The sequence below is a fragment of the Ovis aries genome, chromosome 7, assembly GCF_016772045.2.
Source record: "Ovis aries strain OAR_USU_Benz2616 breed Rambouillet chromosome 7, ARS-UI_Ramb_v3.0, whole genome shotgun sequence".
Lineage (NCBI taxonomy): Eukaryota > Metazoa > Chordata > Mammalia > Artiodactyla > Bovidae > Ovis > Ovis aries.
This window is the reverse complement of record NC_056060.1, coordinates 50,879,291-50,898,608: the sequence shown is the minus strand read 5'-3', so window position 1 is coordinate 50,898,608 and position 19,318 is coordinate 50,879,291. Positions and strand designations below refer to the sequence as shown.

The 19,318-nt window shown below is 49.3% G+C and overlaps 1 protein-coding gene across 8 annotated transcripts in view; it reads left to right on the top strand.

Annotated features, from left to right (window-relative positions):
- CGNL1 (cingulin like 1) overlaps nucleotides 1-18,863 on the top strand; it is a 172,805-nt gene extending 153,942 nt beyond the window's left edge. For all 8 annotated transcript variants that reach the window (XM_042252400.1, XM_015097008.3, XM_042252397.1 and 5 more), the window contains 6 exons: nucleotides 1,062-1,151; nucleotides 12,037-12,120; nucleotides 13,084-13,208; nucleotides 14,106-14,214; nucleotides 14,602-14,765; nucleotides 15,827-18,863. In XM_042252400.1, the coding sequence (XP_042108334.1) occupies nucleotides 1,062-1,151; nucleotides 12,037-12,120; nucleotides 13,084-13,208; nucleotides 14,106-14,214; nucleotides 14,602-14,765; nucleotides 15,827-15,962 (708 nt within the window). In that variant the 3' untranslated portion in view covers nucleotides 15,963-18,863. The remainder of the gene's footprint in view (nucleotides 1-1,061; nucleotides 1,152-12,036; nucleotides 12,121-13,083; nucleotides 13,209-14,105; nucleotides 14,215-14,601; nucleotides 14,766-15,826) is intronic.
- Nucleotides 18,864-19,318: the final 455 nt, after the last annotated feature.

The following is a 19,318-nucleotide window of genomic DNA, read 5'->3' as shown; positions in this document are numbered from 1 at the left end:
CGTCAGCCAACTTTGACAATTGCAGAGACAATATTTATGTACAGATGCTGCAGGCTCCCATAAAAACTTAAAATGCTGATTGCTTTTAGTGTGCCTGCCTCATGGCTCTGACTTAATCTGGATGTATGACACATTGGTTGGTGACAGGAGAAATGCATGGACCAACCCCACAGCCTCCCCCGTTCTAGGTGGGGTGGTTTGTGTTTGAAGCCTTTTTTTTTTTTTTTTTTCTTTTCGGTACACAAAGCTAATTTGAAGTGCTTTTCTCTTAACGTTCAGTGGTGTTTAACTTAGGAGCCTGCAAGGAAGACAGAAATAACTATTTCTTTGTATGGTGGGTGGTTTAGCAAAATAGGCCAACACTGTCTTTATGTTACTCTGCTGGGGACTTGGGACTATACCATCCTTTATGAGGTTCCTAGAAGGAAAAGGCAGATGTGAAAGCCTGCTTCAGACACTATTCCTGTGACGGTCTTAGAAACCCTGAGCAGGAGAGAGGAAGAACGTTGTCCTGATACACTCAGGGTTTCTGGCATTTGTCTCAAAAGTGTCCCAGAGAAAGTTGTTGGGTATTTTGGTAATAAGATGGAGAACTGGAAATTAGATTGGAAATAAACTCATATACAATTGAGGGAAAAAAGAGAACATTGTCCTTAGTTTTACAGTATTTAGAGAAGAATGCCTTGGATGGTATCCTGGTTTCCACATTGTCTTTTAACAGGTAACATATGCCTGTTAGACTTAGGTAGATCTATGTAAAATTAATGATTCATAAAGAAAAAAAAAGGCTTGAAGGGAATATAAAATATCCTCAGTGGGGCAGTTTTTTTTCTCCTTTTATGTGTTTTCTAGATGCACAATTACATTATAAAAGCCATAAAACAGGTTTTAAAAGATATACTTTGGACGGTATGAGAAAAAGACACATCCTTTTGCCAAACTCTAATTCATGGTGCTCAGCTCTGATGTCCGTGTGGTATTGTGCAAGGCAGGGCAGTCCTTGCTCCTAAAAACTTGGTCAGTGCAAGTTAAGTAGGCTGTGTTTGTAACTTCTTTCTCAGGACAAGGTGTCTCAACTGGAGATGGAGCTGGAAGAAGAAAGAAACAACTCGGATTTGCTGTCTGAGAGGATCACCCGGAGCAGGGAGCAGGTACTGTTCTGTCGCTGAGTGATGCATGGATCATCCTGCATGGAAAAGGAAATGTGAGAGGTTAACCCTGAGGATTTGGCTGGTGGAGGGGGAGAAAGTCCATGGCTTATGGAAATCATGGAAGATGGGGCGAACCACTATAAGGGAGGTGAAATATATACCGTAAAGTGTGTAGAATGAAAGTTTCCAGAGTGGCTATGGAAAACAGTCTCTTAGTCACAACAGGCAAAGTGCTTTTAGAGCTGAGGCTCGAAGAATCATGAGTTCAGCAGGCAATTGTATGAAATTTGGTGGCTACCACTGTATTAGTGCCATTGGAAGTAAATGATACGATGCAGCCTGTTCCTTTAAGAACTTTGCCAATGAGTTAGCAGTGCATACATCTGTGAGGCGTTCATAGCATAGTAACAGTGCCGTGCAAGTGAGTGATTTTTGCAGTTTTCAATCGGCAGGAGTTGCATTGATACCTGATCCTTCCAGGAACACTGGGAGGCAGCCAGGGACAGTTCGCACTTTCCTCACACTGTAGATAATGGAACTGATTTTCCGAACTACACTTGGTATGATCCCAAGGTTTTGGGGGTTTGTTTCTGTTTTTTTTTAATTAAGGTTCAGAGTGCCTCAGTCGTATCCTGGGGATGGGGTGTCACGTCACTAGGGAGCGGTAGGTCTAGGAGTATGTCATCCATCATTGTTTGCTGTTGGTGGTCAGCCTCTCAGTTGTGTCCAACTCTTTGCGACCGCCTGGACTGCAGCATGCCAGGCTCCTCTGTCCTCCACCGTCTTCTGAAGTTTGCTCAGATTCATGTCACCAGGCACTTAAAACAGCCTTGCAGCCCCCAAATATCAGACAAACTGAACCAGAGGTGGTTGCCTCCCTTGGCTCAGCTGGTGGCCCGACCCTAACGAAGCTCCTCACTCAAATCCATTTATTTTAGCCTCTTCTCTTTCCTCCCAGTATGGTTCATGGAGAATGGAACTGCTCTCTGTGATCTGGTCAAAGTTGAAAGTATTTTCCCTGAGCTGAGAACCTAAAGCAAGCCTGGGGAGGACATAGAGGGAACCTACTTGTTTTATGGAAAAGAATCCCTGTTCAGCCTCCTGCACTGACCTCATGTAGCTGTAAGGAAGCCCCAGCCTCTCTGAGTGAAGCTTCTAAGATCCAGACAAATGAGACTGTTTGTCCAGGAGATTTCTGAAGTCTTTGTGAATTCTGACATTGAAATGCTGTGAGAGGATTTTATAAAATTAAGTGCCTGAGTCACCCTTTAACTCTTTTCTTCTCCCCTCCGGGTCTGTGTTATGTCCTTGCAAAGATGGGTTTCACAGATGTCTCTAGTCTTTTTGCAATATTTGTTCTATTTTCATCATTTCTCTTTGTTCTCACTGCCCTCTCTGGGGTAGGGAGGGTAAAGCCCGGTGTCTGTTAAAGTGGAGAGACTGAGCGTTATGTTCAAACTGTGTAGGGGTTACTGAAACAATAAAACAAACCCCTGAGACAAGTGAGGCCTCCTGATGGGAGTTCTCTCCTGGCCTATGCTGCCTTTGGATTTGTGAGGAAGGGTAGAGAATGGGTTGATTAAAGATACCTGCCTTACAGGAGACCATTTCCTTCTCTCTCAAAGTCAAGGTGAGAATCTGAGGCTTGCTTCTTGCCTCTTAAAGGTCCAAGGAAGGGCTCTGGGTGTAGATGAGGGGGCCTTGATTCTGAAACCATTTCAGTCCATGTAGGTTAAATTCTAGGGATGTGCTGGTGCCTTTCTGCCAGAATGAGAGAATGGGAAAGTTCTAAACCTAAGACTTCTCCTCCGCCCCTCAAATGCAGCTCTGTGACAGCTCCTTCACAGGAAGTGTCCCCTAAAGAACAGGAAATGGCGCCTGTCTGTTGTCTCCAGCCTGACTTACAGCATTGGCTCTGGACGCTCCGCAACAGCCCTGAAACAGGAAGGTCTGGGGAACTTTGTTTTGGAACTTGGTCTCCTTAAAATTAAAAAGTCAAAGATTGAACTTCTTCCCTCTACTTAATCTCTGTCTGCTCACAAGTGCCTCTTCTAAATCTTTGCTTCATCTGAACATCTCCCGTTATTTTTCCTCATCTTAGTTATAGGGCTTAAGTGGAAAAGCTACAAAGAGATTTTCCCAGCAATTATAGTGAGTGGCCTACCCCATTTATGTTGTGGCTGTCTGAGCGCAGGTTGGAAAAGAGTTTCCAGACACAGAGCATTTCAGAAGGGAATGAGTTTATTAAGAACAAAGAGCAGAGATAATAAGGGTGCTGCAAGCACAGTGGGCCAACTCCTAACAGGCCAGGGAGAGTCGATAGGACGCTGTTAGAGCAGTGTAGCCAGTGGATATAGCCTCAAGACAATTCCTGCTGGGAGGGTGGTACTAGGTGTTGGTTAAGGTGCCATAGGGCGAGTACTAGGGTGAGCATTTTTGCCTAATTTAGGGTCAGGAAGCCTGCTGGTGATGATCTGGGAGCTTTTGGCAATGGTTACAGATGGGCGCAGTCAGGTTCAAAGGTGACCTTGGTTCCGGGCTTCACTTCTGTGGCCTTGGGGCAGGACTCTAGAATTTGCAGAATCTTTGATCTGACAATGACCTCCCCGGTTCATTTCCCCAGACTTTCTGTGTAATAGACAGAGAGGCAAGGCCCAGAGTTACCTGTGATCTAGCTAGGGCACATGGCTGACTCCTAAGCAGAGTTCTGTCTAGCAGTGTGGGCAGAATGGGATGGATGCCCACTATGTGCATAGCCCTGAGGCCAGGCTCCAGGGTTGTTGAGAGTAGCCTCTATCCTTGAGGTGCTGGGGTTTGAGGAGGAGAGGCATGCCTAAACAGTGGGAAATCATCAAGAAAAAGCAGCAGATAACTATATGCCAAGGGAAGGGGCCAGGCAGCGAAGGAGGAAAGACCGTCATAGCACAGGTGACTGTGGGAGTTCTTAGAGGAAGGCTGCCCAAGACCTGGCTTTGAAGATACAGTAGGTTTTGGACAAACTACCAAAGGAATGGGAAGTGAATCCTAGATAGAATGGAGTGGATGAGTAAAGATTGAGTGGGAGGATCTGTTTTGAGGGGCACCAAATGGACTGCTGTGTTTGGTTAGGTTTCCAGTTTCCATAAGGCAATAACAGGAGAGGCAGCTTGAAGGATTTGAAAGGACTGCATATCCTGAAGGCAGAGGGGAGCCTTGGAAGGTTGTTGAGCAGAACAGTGAAGCACACAGCGTGTGCTCCAAGCGGAGGGGAGGATGGGCAGGAGCCTCAACTGATTGCAGAAGCCTCAACTGGGCTGTTCCCAGGGACGGAGGACAGGAGAGGGGGCTGTGAGACCAAACATTCTGTCCTTCTCATCTTTTTGTTTGCAGTTTCTCATGCTTACATCTGATGCTCAGTAAATGCTGCCAACATTATTTGTAAGTTCCCAGGCCTTCTGAAGCCTTCCTTTTCAATACGTGCTCAGGATATTCTTAAAGTTGAAGGAAATTTGAATACAATAGTGGGTGCTTTACTGGTATTTGGTTTGTTTAAATCCAGAAAAATCTCTTTTCCTCTCCTTCCTCCAAAACCTTGTTTCTGTTTATGACACTTTGCATCCTTATTGAGGGTTCCTCGGGTGCTGGGCACTGAGCCTGGGACTTGCATGCTTTCTGTTGTTTTCAGGGCTTTCAAGGTTAAGTGGCTGCATAGGGACTCGAGACCTTTAAAAAGGTCTGGAGCCACAACTTGATTTCAACCTCCCACCTGTTGCCATCATCCTGGCAGTGAGTGGGTGAGGGTAGTATAGAAAAATCCCAAATGTTTGGGTCTCTATTCCCAAGTGAAAAATAACACCACACTGTCTCTTAATATAAGTGAGGATTTATGTACACCTGCCCCTCTCCTGACTCTCCTGTGTCCAGAAATGAGATGGCCCAGCTTGGTGTTTTAAAGGTAACCCAGAGGCTGATGTTCTGGGTCCTCAGGCACTGCCGTGTGGTTACTGGTGGCTGAGGGCAGCAGTCAACAGTAGAGCGGGGCCTAAATAGAAAGGCGTTCTCTAGGCCTTGGAGGCCAAGATAACCCAGCCTAGTGGAAAGAGCATTTGTTCAACCCAAGTGGCCAGCAGGCAAGAGGGAGAGGACCAGCTCGAGGGCTGCCCTGTTGCCTTGGCAACTGCAGGATAACTCCTGGTAGATAAAGGCTTGGGCTTCTGCAGTCATGTTCGGGAACTGTTCCTGAGTGGCCAGCTCACACCTGCTGCTCCGTCTGCACCAGAGGGTTGCAGTCACTGGAATATGGGCCTGGGAAATACGGCTCCTTTGCAGTCAGCGAGTGAAAGATCAGAATGGGATTTCTTTCTTTCTTTTTTCCTTTAATTAAAATGATCCTGGTCTCAGAACTGCCTCCTACTGTAGAGGCTGCTCAAAAGCCCACTGTGTACAGTTGCTTAATAATAATTTTCCTTTCTCGTGATTGAGTATCATTTTTAGTACTAGGTAAGAGTATGTGTGCAGCAAGCCCTTTGCAGCCCAAAGGTAAACACAGGTGATGGGGTTAAATATTATTATTAGCCATCATAAATGTCTCTGGCTTTTCATTAACCCAGAAGGCAGCTGCTTCTAATCCTGAGAGCTGGCTCAGGTCACGAGGGCCTCTGACACAAACCCATTGGAATCTGACACTGTTACTTCCGACCAATGTGATCAGGGTTTAGCTTTCTTCCAGTCCAGCTGTGATAAACTGTTACCTTCAGCTCCTGTTCTGTTTTTGATTTTGCTGGGAAGTTTTTGTTCAGTGTATTTAATATGATTGAAGGGTAGACGGCACATGAAGCACTATGCTTATATAGAGAAATATTTTCCCAGCCTCTGATTCATTTCCCTGTTCCAAAGGAGGAAGCAGGCTAAGCCAGAGGGCATTTCTCTCTTTCTTTCTTCTTCTGACTCTCTCTAATTGTTGCCAGTGTGGGCTTGGGGCTTACCCGGTGACATCGTAGTAAAGAATCTGCCTGCAGTGCAGGAGGGGCGAGTTCGATCCCTGGATTGGGAAGATCTCCTAGAGAAGGGAATAGCAACCCACTCCAATATTGTTGCCTGAAAAATTCCATGGACAGAGGAGCCTGGTGGGCTGCACTCCATGGGGCTGCAAAGAGTTGGACATGACTGAGCAAAGAGCACAATGTGGGTTCAGGGTAGGAAGGATCTGATTTAGAATATTCAGGTCCTGCCCTGGTGATCACTGTAGTGAGGAGCGCGGCCAAAACACTTGTGGTTTATGGTGGAACCTGTCCTTGGGGGTGCTGTCTGTAACATCACGAGGAGTTCTGCATGTAAGGCTCCGCGTGGTATGTTTAGTTTAGAGTTTAGTGTCCGGTGCTTCTTTCTGAAGAACTGAAGGAAGCCTGTCATGTTTGCCAAAAGCCTTGATTTCCAAAAGATGGAAGGAAAATTGACTGTCTGGTGACAGTAACTGCTTTACAGCCTCAAATCTGTTCCTTCCTACTCTTCACTCTGATTTATTTTGCACTTTTATTTGAGTAGCCATCTTTTGAGGGGATGTCGTGGAGTCTGAATAATAGCTATTTTGCTTTTCCTTCGGAGAGTCACATTTGCCTGGGGCACTCCAGGGAGGTCTTGACCTGTGGGGAACCTCCAGGATGCTGGTTCCTGAGTGCCTATCTGTACCAGGAGGCCTTGTTTCCTGCAGTCCAGAATTTCCGGTCAGTAGCACAGAGGGAGCAAGACTTCAGCCAGTGGCTGCTGCTTGAAGTTGTGGCGTTTGTCCTGAAGCCCAGCCTGGGCCCGTGCTGCGGACCCCTCGGCAATCTTCCAATCACTCCTCGGCGCTTCCCTACCTCACACTGCACGAGGTGCTTCTTCCTTTTAGGCTCCGAAGGACCCCACCCCATCCCCCAAACTCTTCCTTCTCCTAGGGACCCTTGCTTCACTGAGGGACCTGGTCCTACAGGCTTTTAACCGAAAACTGCTCCCACCAGTCCTGAACCTCCCTCCTGGGAAATGGGGATTGTAATGTCTGCCTGTGAGGTCAGGGACTGTCTTTTTGTCATGATGTCCAGCCTGGATGAACAGGTGGACCCACCCCATCATTCCAAGACCACCCCTCCACCAGCTCACAACCATGTGTGTTCACAGACACATCTTCCCTCTCACCTCGATAGAGTGAGTCTTTTCTGGGGACACTCCCAAAGGTCTGGAGAGATGGGCTGGCTTCTGGAGCTGGAGGATGGAGGTGGGGCCTGAGCCACCCAGCACCCTACAGTGAGATGGGGGCCCCAAACATGCTTTCAGGATAGAGGCCAGCTCCAAGGGCCTTATAGGCCATCTTGTTTAGCTTCAGTGATTAGAAATGTGGAGTCCACATCCCAGAGCTGAGACGACCAAGGTCACATGTAGGTGGATGCAGAGCCAGGAGAAAAGCTGGGCCACTGCAGCCTGTCTGTGCAGTCACTTCCCATTGCAGTGAAAGTTTAACCGTGTCCTCACTGAGGTCCTGGCCTCTGCCCAGCGGGCGTGAACAGAACAGTTTCCCCTCGGAGGCACATCGCGGTCCCGTGGCCCAGCCGTGCTGACAACCTCCGCGGTGGTGTTGGCTGGTTCACAGCCTTGCTGGGGGCCAGGCGTGCTTGAGGCTGCATCCATTACCTGCGGACGTGGTGCTCAGAGAGCAATGACTGGAGTCTCCAGGTGTTCTCCACAGCATGTGATTTCCGAGTGCCCTGGGGCCAGGCAGGGGTCGTGGGTCCGAGGGAGGCGTCTACGCACACTGGCTGCTGACCTTTGTGTGGCTGGCATTTTTTTTCCCCCACTGCATTTGAGGATGCCCTAAGGAGACCAGGTGCCTCCGCGGCCTTGGTTTTATATGAGAGCAGTATCTAAACCCTAAGTCCGCTTGAAGCCTTTTCACCGCATTAGTCCGGAGAGCCTGAGCAGATGGGGTAGTAGGCTGTGAGTAGGCACCGCCTGGGTTCTTGCCCTGCTCCTTCTGTTACACGGATGATGGCAGAGGACCTCCATGTGCTCTGCTGTAAAGTTCTGAACCCCTGTGACTTAGAAGCCTGCCAGTCAAAAAATGCAAAAAATGTGACCTTTTGGACCCTGTGGGCAGGGTCCCAGTTTCCTGCAGTGGTACGAGCTCTCCACTCCCCGGTCCTGCCCATCACCAGCCTCCGTCTTTCTTATCGCTCCGTCACCCACTCTGAGCCAGCTGCACCACTCTGCTTGTCGTTCCCTGCATGCTCCGTGGTCGGGACAGAGGGAACTACAAGCCCAGCCTGTCATGGTGGCACCTCCCTTCATTATTCCCAGGACCCCCTGGTCTTGCCCTCCTGGTGGATGGCAGGGAAGGGATGTGCTTATCACTAGGGTGTTTGTACAGAAGGTGAAAATCCAAGTCAAAGCCAGGCAGAGTGGGGCTGTTACAGGTGCTCCCCAGCCCTCTGGAGACTCCTGTGTACACACCTCTTACCTGGGCCAACCTTAAGATGGAAAGTAAGAAAGTGTCAATCGCTCAAACATGGTCAATTCCTTGTGACCCCATCCCACCAGGCTCCTCTGTCCGTGAATTTTCCAGGCAAGAACACTGGAGTGGGTTGCATTTCTTTCTCTCCAGGGGATCTTCCCAACCCAGGGATCAAACCTGTGTCTCCCGCATTGGCAGGTAAATTCTTTACTGCTGAGCCACCAGGGAAGCCCTAAGAAGGAACAGTTCAGTTCAGTCGCTCAGTCGCGTCCGACTCTTTGTGACCCCATGGACTGCAGCACATCAGGCTTCACTGTCCATCACCAACTCCTGGAGCTTGCTTAAATTCATGTCCATCGAGTTGGTGATGCCATCCAACCATCTCATCCTCTGTTGTCCCCTTCTCCTGCCCTCAGTCTTTCCCAGCATCAGGGTCTGTTCTGATGAGTCAGTTCTTCCCATTGGGTGGCGAAAGTATTGGAGTTTCAACTTCAGCATTAGTCCTTCCAATGAATATTCAGGACTGATTTCCTTTAGGATGGACTGGTTGGATCTCCTTGCAGTCCAAGGGACTCTCAAGAGTCTTCTCTAACACCACAGTTCAAAAGCATCAATTCTTCAGTGCTCAGCTTTCTTTATAGTCCAACTCTCATATCCATACATGACTACTGGAAAAACCATAGCTTTGACTAGACAGACCTTTGCTGACAAAGTAATGTCTCTACTTTTTAATATGCTGTCTAGGTTGGTCATAGCTTTTCTTGCAAGGAGCAAGTGTCTTTTAATTTCATGGCTGCAATCACCATCTGCATTGATTTTGGAGCCTGAAAATATAAAATCTCTCACTGTTTCCATTGTTTCCCCATCTATTTCCCATGAAATGATGGGACCAGATGTCATGATCTTAGTTTTCTGAATGTTGAGTTTTAAGCCAACTTTTTCACTCTCCTCTTTCACATTCATCAAGAGGCTCTTTAGTTCTTCACTTTATGCCATAAGGGTGGTGTCATCTGCATATCTTATATTTCTCCTGGCAATCTTGATTCCAGCTTGTGCTTCATCCAGCCCGGCATTTTGCATGATGTACTCTGAATATAAGTTAAATAAGCAGAGTAATAGTATAGCCTTGATGTACTCCTTTCCTGATTTGGAACCAGTCTGTTGTTTCATGTCCATTTTTAACTGTTGCTTCTTAACCTGCATACAGATTTCTCAGGAGGCAGGTCAGGTGGTCTGATACTCCCATCTTTTGAAGAATTTTCCACAGTTTGTTGTGATCCACACAGCCAAAGGCTTTGGTGTAGTCAATAAAGCAGAAGTAGATGTTTTTCTGGAACCCTCTTGCTTTTTTGATGATCCAACAGATGTTACCAATTTGATCTTTGGTTCCTCTGCCTTTTCTAAATCCAGCTTGAACATCTGGAAGTTCACGGTTCATGTATTCATGTACTGTTGAAGCCTGGCTTGGAGGATTTTGAGCATTACTTTGCTAGCATGTGAGATGAGTGCAATTGTGCGGTAGTTTGAACATTCTTTGGCATTGCCCTTCTTTGGGACTGGAATGAAAACTGACCTTTTCCAGTCCTGTGACCACTGCTGAGTTTTCCAAATTTGCTGGCATATTGAGTGCAGCACATTCACAGCATCATCTTTTAAGATTTGAAATAACTCAACTGGAATTCCATCACCTCCACTGGCTTTGTTCTTAGCGATGCTTCCTAAGGCTCACTTGACTTTGCATTCCAGGATGTCTGGCTTTAGGTGAGTGATCACACTATCGTGATTATCCTGGTCATAAAGATCTTTTTTGTACAGTTCTTCTGTGTATTCTTGCCACCTCTTTTTAATGTCTTCTGCTTCTGTTAGGTCCATACCATTTCTTTCCTTTGTTGTGCCCATCTTTGCATGAAGTGTTGTTGCCTTTGTATTTCTGATTTTCTTGAAGAGATCTCTAGTCTTTCCCATTCTATTGTTTTCCTTTATTTCTTTGCATTGATCACTGAGGAAGGCTTTCTTATCTCTCCTTGCTGCTCTTTGGAACTCTGCATTCAAATGGGTATATCTTGCCTTTTCTCCTTTGCCTTGAACCTAAAGGCAAAGAAGGAACAGACAGTTTTATTTTCCTGGCTCACTTTCTTAGTTCTCTGGGCTTTCCCATTCCGCCCTCTGCTGGATGGTCCTGGGAAAAGACTGTGGGGCCTCTGCTTCTGAAGAGCATTTTTCACTGTTGCTGAAGGCATTCTGGGGGTGGGGCATGGAGATACCCACAGGCAGCAATGGGATTTCTTACCAGATGCTGCTCTGTGAGGTTCATTTCCTATTAATATAGGAGAAATCCTCGGCCTAGGTTTTGCTAGGGCACCTGGAGTGTTCTTGCTGACCTCTGATCCTGGCTTAAAAAGGGAGGAATCTTGCAGTGTCTGAGACATGCTAGCTATGGAAGCCTCTGCCGAAGCTTGAACTTGTAATTTAGCAGTCAGGAGCTCCAGGCAATCCTGGCTCCCCGTTTCTGGTTGTGTTTGATGCCTGGCAAGCTGGGTGACTGACTTGCCCCAGTTTGCCTGGAACTCCTCCAGTTTTAGCATTCAAAGTCACACATCCTGAGTATATGTGCTCAGTCCTGGGCAAGCTGGGGCGGTTGATCACCACCCAAGTCGGTTAGCTTCTCCAAGCCCTGATGTCCTGAGCAGAGATGCTAGTATGTACGTCATAGGGTTGTGCATATAACCTAGGAATATCATAGGATAAGTGCGCTTGGAGTGCTGAGCAGGGGTAGCAGCTCTCAAGGGCTGCTGTAACCAAGTACCGTAAAGTAGGTGGCCTGGAGCAACAAAAGTGTGTTTTCTTAAGTTCTGGAGGCCAGGAGTCTGAAGCCACGTTCCCTCCAGACCTGTAGGAGAGCACTTCCTTTCTTCCGGCATTTTGCGGATGAGCTGTGGTGCTCCTTGCCTTGTAGATGCCTCACTCCACCCTGTGTCTCTGTCTTTCCTCTGTGCATGTCTGTCTCTGCATTCAAATTTCCCCTTTTAACATGGACCTCGGTTATACTTGATTAGAGGTCACCCTAATGACCTCAGTTTTTAACTTGATTACTTCTGTGAAGATCGTACTTCTAACTAAGGTTGCATCTGTGGTTCTTGGGGTTAGGACTTTAATATATCTTTTTTGGAGGGGACACAATTCAACCTATAATGGCAGGGTTAACTGTAACTATTATTGTTATTTGTATCATTATCATTGCAATCATTGAGAACTCAAGAATATCTAAAAAACAGCTCCAGTATTTAAGAGGAGAAGATAGGGGACCCCTGTCACGAAAAAGAGCTGACCTGGTTGTTGGAATTCGTACCTGGGAACCATTTTAGCACAAAGGCTACAGGAACCACCCTGCTGACCTCTGGGCTTTTGCTCTCCGTGGTGCAGATGGAGCAGATGCGGAATGAGCTGCTTCAGGAGCGAGCCATGAAGCAAGACTTGGAGTGTGACAAGATTTCTCTGGAGAGACAGGTGAGGGCAGCTGGCCCCATGAGCCCCTGAGCCTCCTCGTGGCTTTGGACTAGAGCCCCGTGGCTGAGCCTTCTTTGCACAGCACGCCCAAGAACTCTGGAGCATAACTCATTTGAGAGGTAGAGGTTTTTCTAAGGCCTTTTCCAGAAAGGTTATTCCCAGTAATTTTATTTTTTTTATTTTTATTTTTTTTCCCAGTAATTTTAAATGTGCTTGTAAGTTTAGCAGCTGCAGAGAAGTAGAATTGCAAGTGTTGTTTTCTAGATCCTAAAGAAGGCTAAATCAAATGAAAAGAGAAAAATAAAGTGTTGAGACTTCCCTGGCAGTCCAGTGGCTAAGATGCCTCACTCCCAGTGCAAGGGCCCCAGGTTTGATGCCTGGTTAGGGAATTAGATCCTGTATGCTGGAACTAAGAGTTTGCATGCCACAGCTAAAGAGCAAAGATCCTGCGTATTGCAACTAAACTAAGACCTGTTGTAGCCAAATAAATTTTAAAAGCCAAAAACCAGTGTCCTTTCTTTGTCCAAAAAACAAAAACCACATCCAATGCATGTGTTGGTAACAAATCTTACATGAATCATTGTGTCTTTAACGTGCCATTCATGTAAGGTCTTCACTGAATATGACATATGATATTTTTGAAGGAGCCTATTTCTCTTGTTCCATACCAATAGGTTTATAAAAGGCCAAGGTCAGGATCATTTGTCTGTTATCCAGGAGTCTTAGGACATGCCAGAGATTTCACTCAGGCTTATAAGGAATGTGATAGAACCCCTTCTTTTGGCTTGTCAGGACACGAGTGCAAATCTTTTTCCTGGAAACATCCCCAGGTCTTCCAGCACCACTCATCTGAAGATGAAAAACAGGCTTACCCCAATCACTGACCACACACTTGCCCGCCCTCTGCTCCATGCAGAGGGTGTGGTAGACACAGCCCCTCATGGTCTCCCTGTCTGATTCCAGAACAAGGACTTAAAGAGCCGGATTATCCACCTGGAAGGTTCCTACAGGTCCAGCAAAGAGGGCCTGGTGGTGCAGATGGAGGCCAGGATCGCAGAGCTGGAGGACCGTCTGGAGAGCGAGGAGAGGTGAGCCGGCTCCAGCCCTGGTGCACAGGCCCTGCTGGGCACTGGGCATCACGTTACAGAGTGTTTTACCCCTGTATCTCTGCCCATCCTCCTAAGCCTGTGAGGAAGGCAGGGCAAATACAGCCGTGCTGGAAAATAGTTTCCATTTTGTAGATGAGAAAATTGAGGCCCACCAAGTAAGTCACTTGAGGAAGGTAGCCTGGAAGGATATTGTTGCAGCAGGACTGAGACCTGGGACCCCTGCCGCTCAGCTCTTGGTTTTTCCTTTCTCCCCGCCTTAAATAAGGCAGGCTGCCTCGTTAGTGAATGAGTGAGAGCTGAATTAGATGAAAGGGGGCTGACTGTGCTCAAGGGGCTTGGTGTATCCGAGCAGAGGCCAAGTGGCCGTCTGCCAGAGCTGGCCACAGGAACGACCACACCCTCTCTTGCCCCATGATCTTCTGCAGCTTGTCCTTGGACCAGGGCCCAAGGGCCAGCTCCTCAACTCTTACTAACGGCCCCTCACCTTCCTAGGAGTTGTGTGTGTCTCTGTGTGTATGTGTGTGTAGAGCACTTTACATTATCCAATTTCAGTGAGACTTCAGGGACTGGGTCAGGGCAGTACACCCCAAACACTGACAGCCTCGCAGTCTGTGAATCTCTGCCTTACCAAGTGAAGCCTGGTACTGGGAGAACTCAGGGCAGGTCTGACCCCAGCTCAGCCTCTCTCGGGCTCTGCAGCCTCAGGCAGTCACTCCCCTCTCAGAGCCCCTGTTGCCTCATCTGTCCATTGTGCAGCGCTTTCCTCCTGTACGTTGTGAGTCTCCCTCACCCTAACTAAGCCCACGTCTACCACGCAGCCGGGGGCTGGCTGTCTGTGGGACTGGGACGAGATTGTCTTCTGTTCTGCCCTTCCAGGGACCGGGCCAGCCTCCAACTGAGCAACCGCCGGCTGGAGCGGAAGGTGAAGGAGCTGGTGATGCAGGTGGACGATGAGCACCTGTCACTGACTGATCAGAAGGACCAGGTGGGGGACCCTCTGCGAATTCTTTTGAGATTTAATGTGGGCTGGGGAAGCCAGACAGAGGGGAGGGCTCAGAGGATGGACAAGTGGTGAAGTTGAGTGGACCGAGTCTTCTCTTTCCACTCCACCCCTTACGGCATGGAATGGGGCCTTTAAAGCCCACTTCAGCAAACTTCAGACCCTGAACTTGGCTTTGAAAAAGTGGGATTTTCTGTCTTAGTGTCTTGCCTCCACTTTCGCATGAGGCCTGTTTCCCACTTTGCCGTATCTTGTCGCCTGAAGAGAAGGGGTCTGGACCACTGGCCTTTTCTTGCTGCGCTGGGCGACCCGCTAGCTCACGGCCTGCCCTTCCCCTGACTCTGCCCCTCCCCTCCCCCCCAACCCTTGCAGTTGAGCTTGCGCTTGAAGGCAATGAAGCGACAGGTGGAGGAGGCCGAGGAGGAAATCGACAGGCTGGAAAGTTCAAAGAAGAAGCTACAGAGGGAGCTGGAGGAGCAGATGGACGTGAATGAGCAGCTGCAGGGCCAGCTCAACTCCATGAAGAAGGACTTGAGGTGGGCCAGTGTGTCGATGCCCCCAGGGGCTGTGACAGCCCCGGTGTTTGAGGGGAGCACGAGGCCTTCGGAGCCTCTCCTGTCATCTCCGGCCACCGCGGCCACTTTGGGGTCATCCCGTCCTAGAGATGCCAGTGGCTGCATCCACTCCATTCGCCCCGTGCACTCAGTAGGCATCACATGTGTCATCCTCATACCACTGCCCGGTGTCAGCAGGCAGGTGTTATCCTTGCCGTCCGAAAATGGAAACAGAGGCTCAGAACAGGTCAGACTGGCTCACACCACCCTGTAGAGAGGAGTTCCTGGGCCAGCCCTTAGGTTGCTTGGGTTAGGGAGAAAGGAGATGAAGCTGTGGGTTCCTGTTCTCCGGACTAGGATATCCCAAGCCTGGTTTCTGGAAAGAGCTGCTCTCTTAAGCTCCCTGGGCACAGCAGAAGGATAGGGGTTTAATGGGGAGTGGGGGAACATTGCTTTCCTTGCCTCAGGGTCACAGCTTAGGGCATTGGAGTGAGGGGTGAGTTTATATTCATCCTCGTTCATAAAGCTGGGCTTTTCCTGGAGGCTGATGGTGACCGGAGGCTTCTTGCTAGCTGCCCAGGCACTTCTCTCATAAATGCACAGAAGAGCCTGTTGAGAATCCTGTAAACACGGCATGTCTATCAAGAATCCAGCCCCAGGTTGGCATTAGGAGGCAATATATAAGGGGGCACCAAAAACCTTAATCAAAATGCAGTATTAAAAAAATTGGTGCAAACTACCCGTGGTGCACAGGATGATAAAATTTAACATTAAGATGGAATTTACAGTTGGACCCTGCCAAGCCACGTGGGAGCTTGAGGCAGGAGGGAAAATCAGGACTACTGACCTTGACCCAGCCCTGCCCAGCTCTCTGTCAGCAACAGCCTCCCGTGCCACCAGGTGGGCAGTTTGCTCCCTGTTGCTGTACATGCTCATGTGCCACCCATTGGGGTGGAGAGACAGGCACCTTGAACCCCTTCACCTCTAGATCTGAAGTGAGCCTCAGTCCAGAGCCAGGAAACATGCCTCCTGTTGTTTTACAGACTTAAGAAGCTGCCAAGCAAAGTGCTGGATGATGTGGACGACGACGACGACCTCAGCACGGATGGGGGGAGCCTCTATGAGGCGCCACTGAGCTACACCTTCCCCAAGGACAGCACCGTCATCAGCCAGATCTGAGCCCACTTCCAGGGGCTGCAGTGGGAGGCGTGAGAGGGAGCGCCATCGCCTCCTCTTTGCAGACCAGGCTTCTCCTCTTGACATCACGTTGTCCTAGGATCTCTGTGGTAGCACAGCTCTGGTGGCTTGGGCAGCAGCTCTTGCAGGGTATGCGTTGCGATGCCTGCGGCCACTTGGCAGGATGGAGCCCCACTCTGCACAGCTGTCCGCCACGCCATCTGCATTGCTGATCCTCCCCCACGTCCCCCTGTCAAGAGAAAGGGTCCAAAGGCTGGTTCCTATTCAGTAGCCCTGTTTTGGGGAGAGGATGATGTGTAGACTGTACATATTTTAAATCAGACCTTCTCCTAGACTGCTGCTGTTCCATTTTGGAATGTTGCAGAGGTTTCGTGGGGTGGCTTGTTTGTAAAGTTCACATGTGTCTATTGAGTATTATTTTTAAAAATACAAAGCTAGATTTTTAAATGTTATGGAGCCAGAGGCAAGAAGGAGAAGGTAGAATAAAGACCACTCTGGACCTCAGAGTTGGAAAAAGGAATTGTTGAGGGGATGAGGGACAGTTAATCCTGAGAAAAGAAGTTCAGGTGGTCTTAGTGAAGAACTCCCTGAAGGAAGGAGGGGAGGGTAAGTCTGAGGTTACTTGAACCTGTGGTCCTTGGTTGCTTATTTTATCTAGAATTTTGTTATGATTTCTGAACCACACTGAGTTGATTCCAGTCACTAATAGCAATTTCTTTTGCGCAGGTAGAGTGGGAAGACTTGTATGTAAGGTTTTTCCACAAATGATGTGGTTTCTGGAGGCTGGAGCCTTCCTCTCATTTCTTATTGGTTCCTTCCTTCCCCTTCCCAGAGAAGGTCTGAGGCCCCTGGACCAGATGTTGGTGGGTGGGCACTGGGCGGGTTTGGGGAGCAGGTTCATGGACTTAGACTTGAGGAAGAGGCAGGTGATGTGCAGGCAGGTGATGGGGAAGGAGGAAAGGAGGGGAGATGAGCAGGTGTGTAGGGGTGTAGGTAGGAAGGAGGAGGAGAAGTTCTTGAAAGCCGGGGGATGTGTAGAGAAGAGGTGGGTTGAGCAGGATCCCAGGTTTATGTCAGGAGAGGGAGAGAAGCAGAAGTGAGAGAAATGTCTGTACAAACTGGAAGAATCCTTCCCACTTCTGGCACGAGGGATAGGGGCCAACCGAAGCAGGGGTAACTGGGACTGGGTGAGGTCTGGGTGAGGCCAGGTCCCTGGGATGGAATTTTAGGAAGGCATTGGGAGCCTGCAGGGTTTTCGGCACTTCCTCCTGGGCTTCCTGTGGCGGTCCCCAGGCACACGCAGCGGCCAGGTCCAATCACAGCTGGTCAGGCCCATGGCCAGGGAGGGTACCCTGCAAGTCGTATGCGTGTGAGTGTTCGGCTGCCTCACAGTGTCTCGACGCATCCTAGAACGTGAGAAGCGTGTGGCCCCGGCACGCCCTGACAGGTGCCGTGGGGGGAAGGAGGGAGCAAGGGGCTCTCAGTGCCCTGCCGAGCCCAGGTCGCAGAGCCCAGGCGTCAGGATTCAGAGTGGCCGCCCCCATGCGTGGGTAGGTGTCGTCACCCCTGTGGGTGAGGCCCCCAGAGCAGAAGCGCGAAGCCTTCCTCCAGCTCTGCCTCTTGCCTCTGCTTACTTATCTGGAGTATGGAGACATGCCTCCCTTTAACCAGTCATTCATTTAGCAGATACTTACTGGACACCCATGGTACCCCAGCCTCTGGCACTGGGAACACAGCAGGGAATACAGAGGCTCACAGTCCCTACCTTCCTGGAGTGCTGTCATGGGGAGGGCGACAGACAGCAGCCACGCTGATGAACACAGCAGAGCCTCTCCGGATGCGCCCCAGGGCCGCTCCATCCTCTGGGGCCGCAGCAAGCCTGTGCACAGCAGAGCCTCTCCGGACGCGCCCCAGGGCCGCTCCATCCTCTGGGGCCGCAGCAAGCCTGTGGTGGGTGGACTGGCTCACTGGGACCCGGAGCAGTCCTTCAACTCTCGCACGGCGTGAGTTCCCCGCTGCTTCCACCGCTGTTAGGTATTTGCCAAGAAGCCTGCCCAGCAGTGTTCCCACTCCTCATTCCTACAGATTGGAGATGGAAAAGGTTGGGGCCCAAGAACCTTGGGAGCCCGTCAGCTTGTGTCTTGGTTTGTGAGGAAGTTACTGCCTCTCATTCTGGCCAGTTCCTTCCGGTAGCCACGAGGCAGTCTGCAAGAAGCACACTGTCTGTGAAAAGAGAAGAGTTCACCATTCGGAAGTCCTGCATCTTTACCCTAGAGGTGAGACACTACCCATGTCGACCAGCTCGCCCTTCTGCACTGTGACAGGGCTGGCAGGGAGCCGGATGCTTGCAGGATGCTGAGCTGGAAGGAGCACCAGCCTCGGAGCTGAGACAGATGTCTTCAAGTCCCGGCTCATCTTAGCCCAGTGACCTTGATGGGATGACCTCGAGATGTGTGTTCAGAGCAACAAGCTATGCAGGATGAATTGAGGACCAGGGCTCAAGGTCCTTGCCAACTCTGGCATGCTATCGTTCTGTGATTTTATGTACACATATATGTTTTTTTCTGTTTGTTAAGAACTAACTCCAGAATATTTCCTTTAGCTAGTTTAAAAAGAAAAAAAAAATATTTTATTTAATAAACAAGTTTGTGGCCAAATGCTGTGCTGAGGAGACAATCATCGTATAGCTTTATAATTTTCTTCCTGCTTCTGAGTGTCATCCGACGATGCCGATAGGCTTATTGGGTTGGGTTTCTGCTTGCGGGTCTGGTTTGATTGCCTTGGTTTGTCACACAGAGGAAATTATCTTGGCAGCTGCCTCCTGTAGGTGAACTCCTGGAGAAAGCAAGTTTGCCTTTCAATAAACGATATCGCCCAACAGGAGTCTTGACTCTCCCGTTATTTTGACTCCCTTGTTTTCTCCAGATCTTGGCTCCCTATCGGCCAAGAACAGCCCAGCTGAATGGCTGGAAAGTACTCAAGGTAGAGGAACTTGGGGCATTCCAGGCTGGGAGTTGGGTGGGAGGGGGTGAGAGGGGAACACGGAGGATTAAATGTACCCGGATTGCTGTGATGGTCTGAAAAATCCAGATGGCCCAGTTCCAGAAAATGGCACAAGGGGAAGTGTGTTGAGAACTGAGGATGAACAGGCACCCGCTGTTTATTCCTCGTTCCTGAACTGTGGTAGGTTCTCCTGCGATCGCTGTGTGTACATCATCTCACTTGATCTACAGCAGGCTGACAGCCCTTTTATATGAAACGAGTCACTTCTGCGTGGAAGGGACCTACACTGCGTTCCTCTGCTCTCAGAGCTGTGCTCTGCCCTGTCCTCTGGAGGC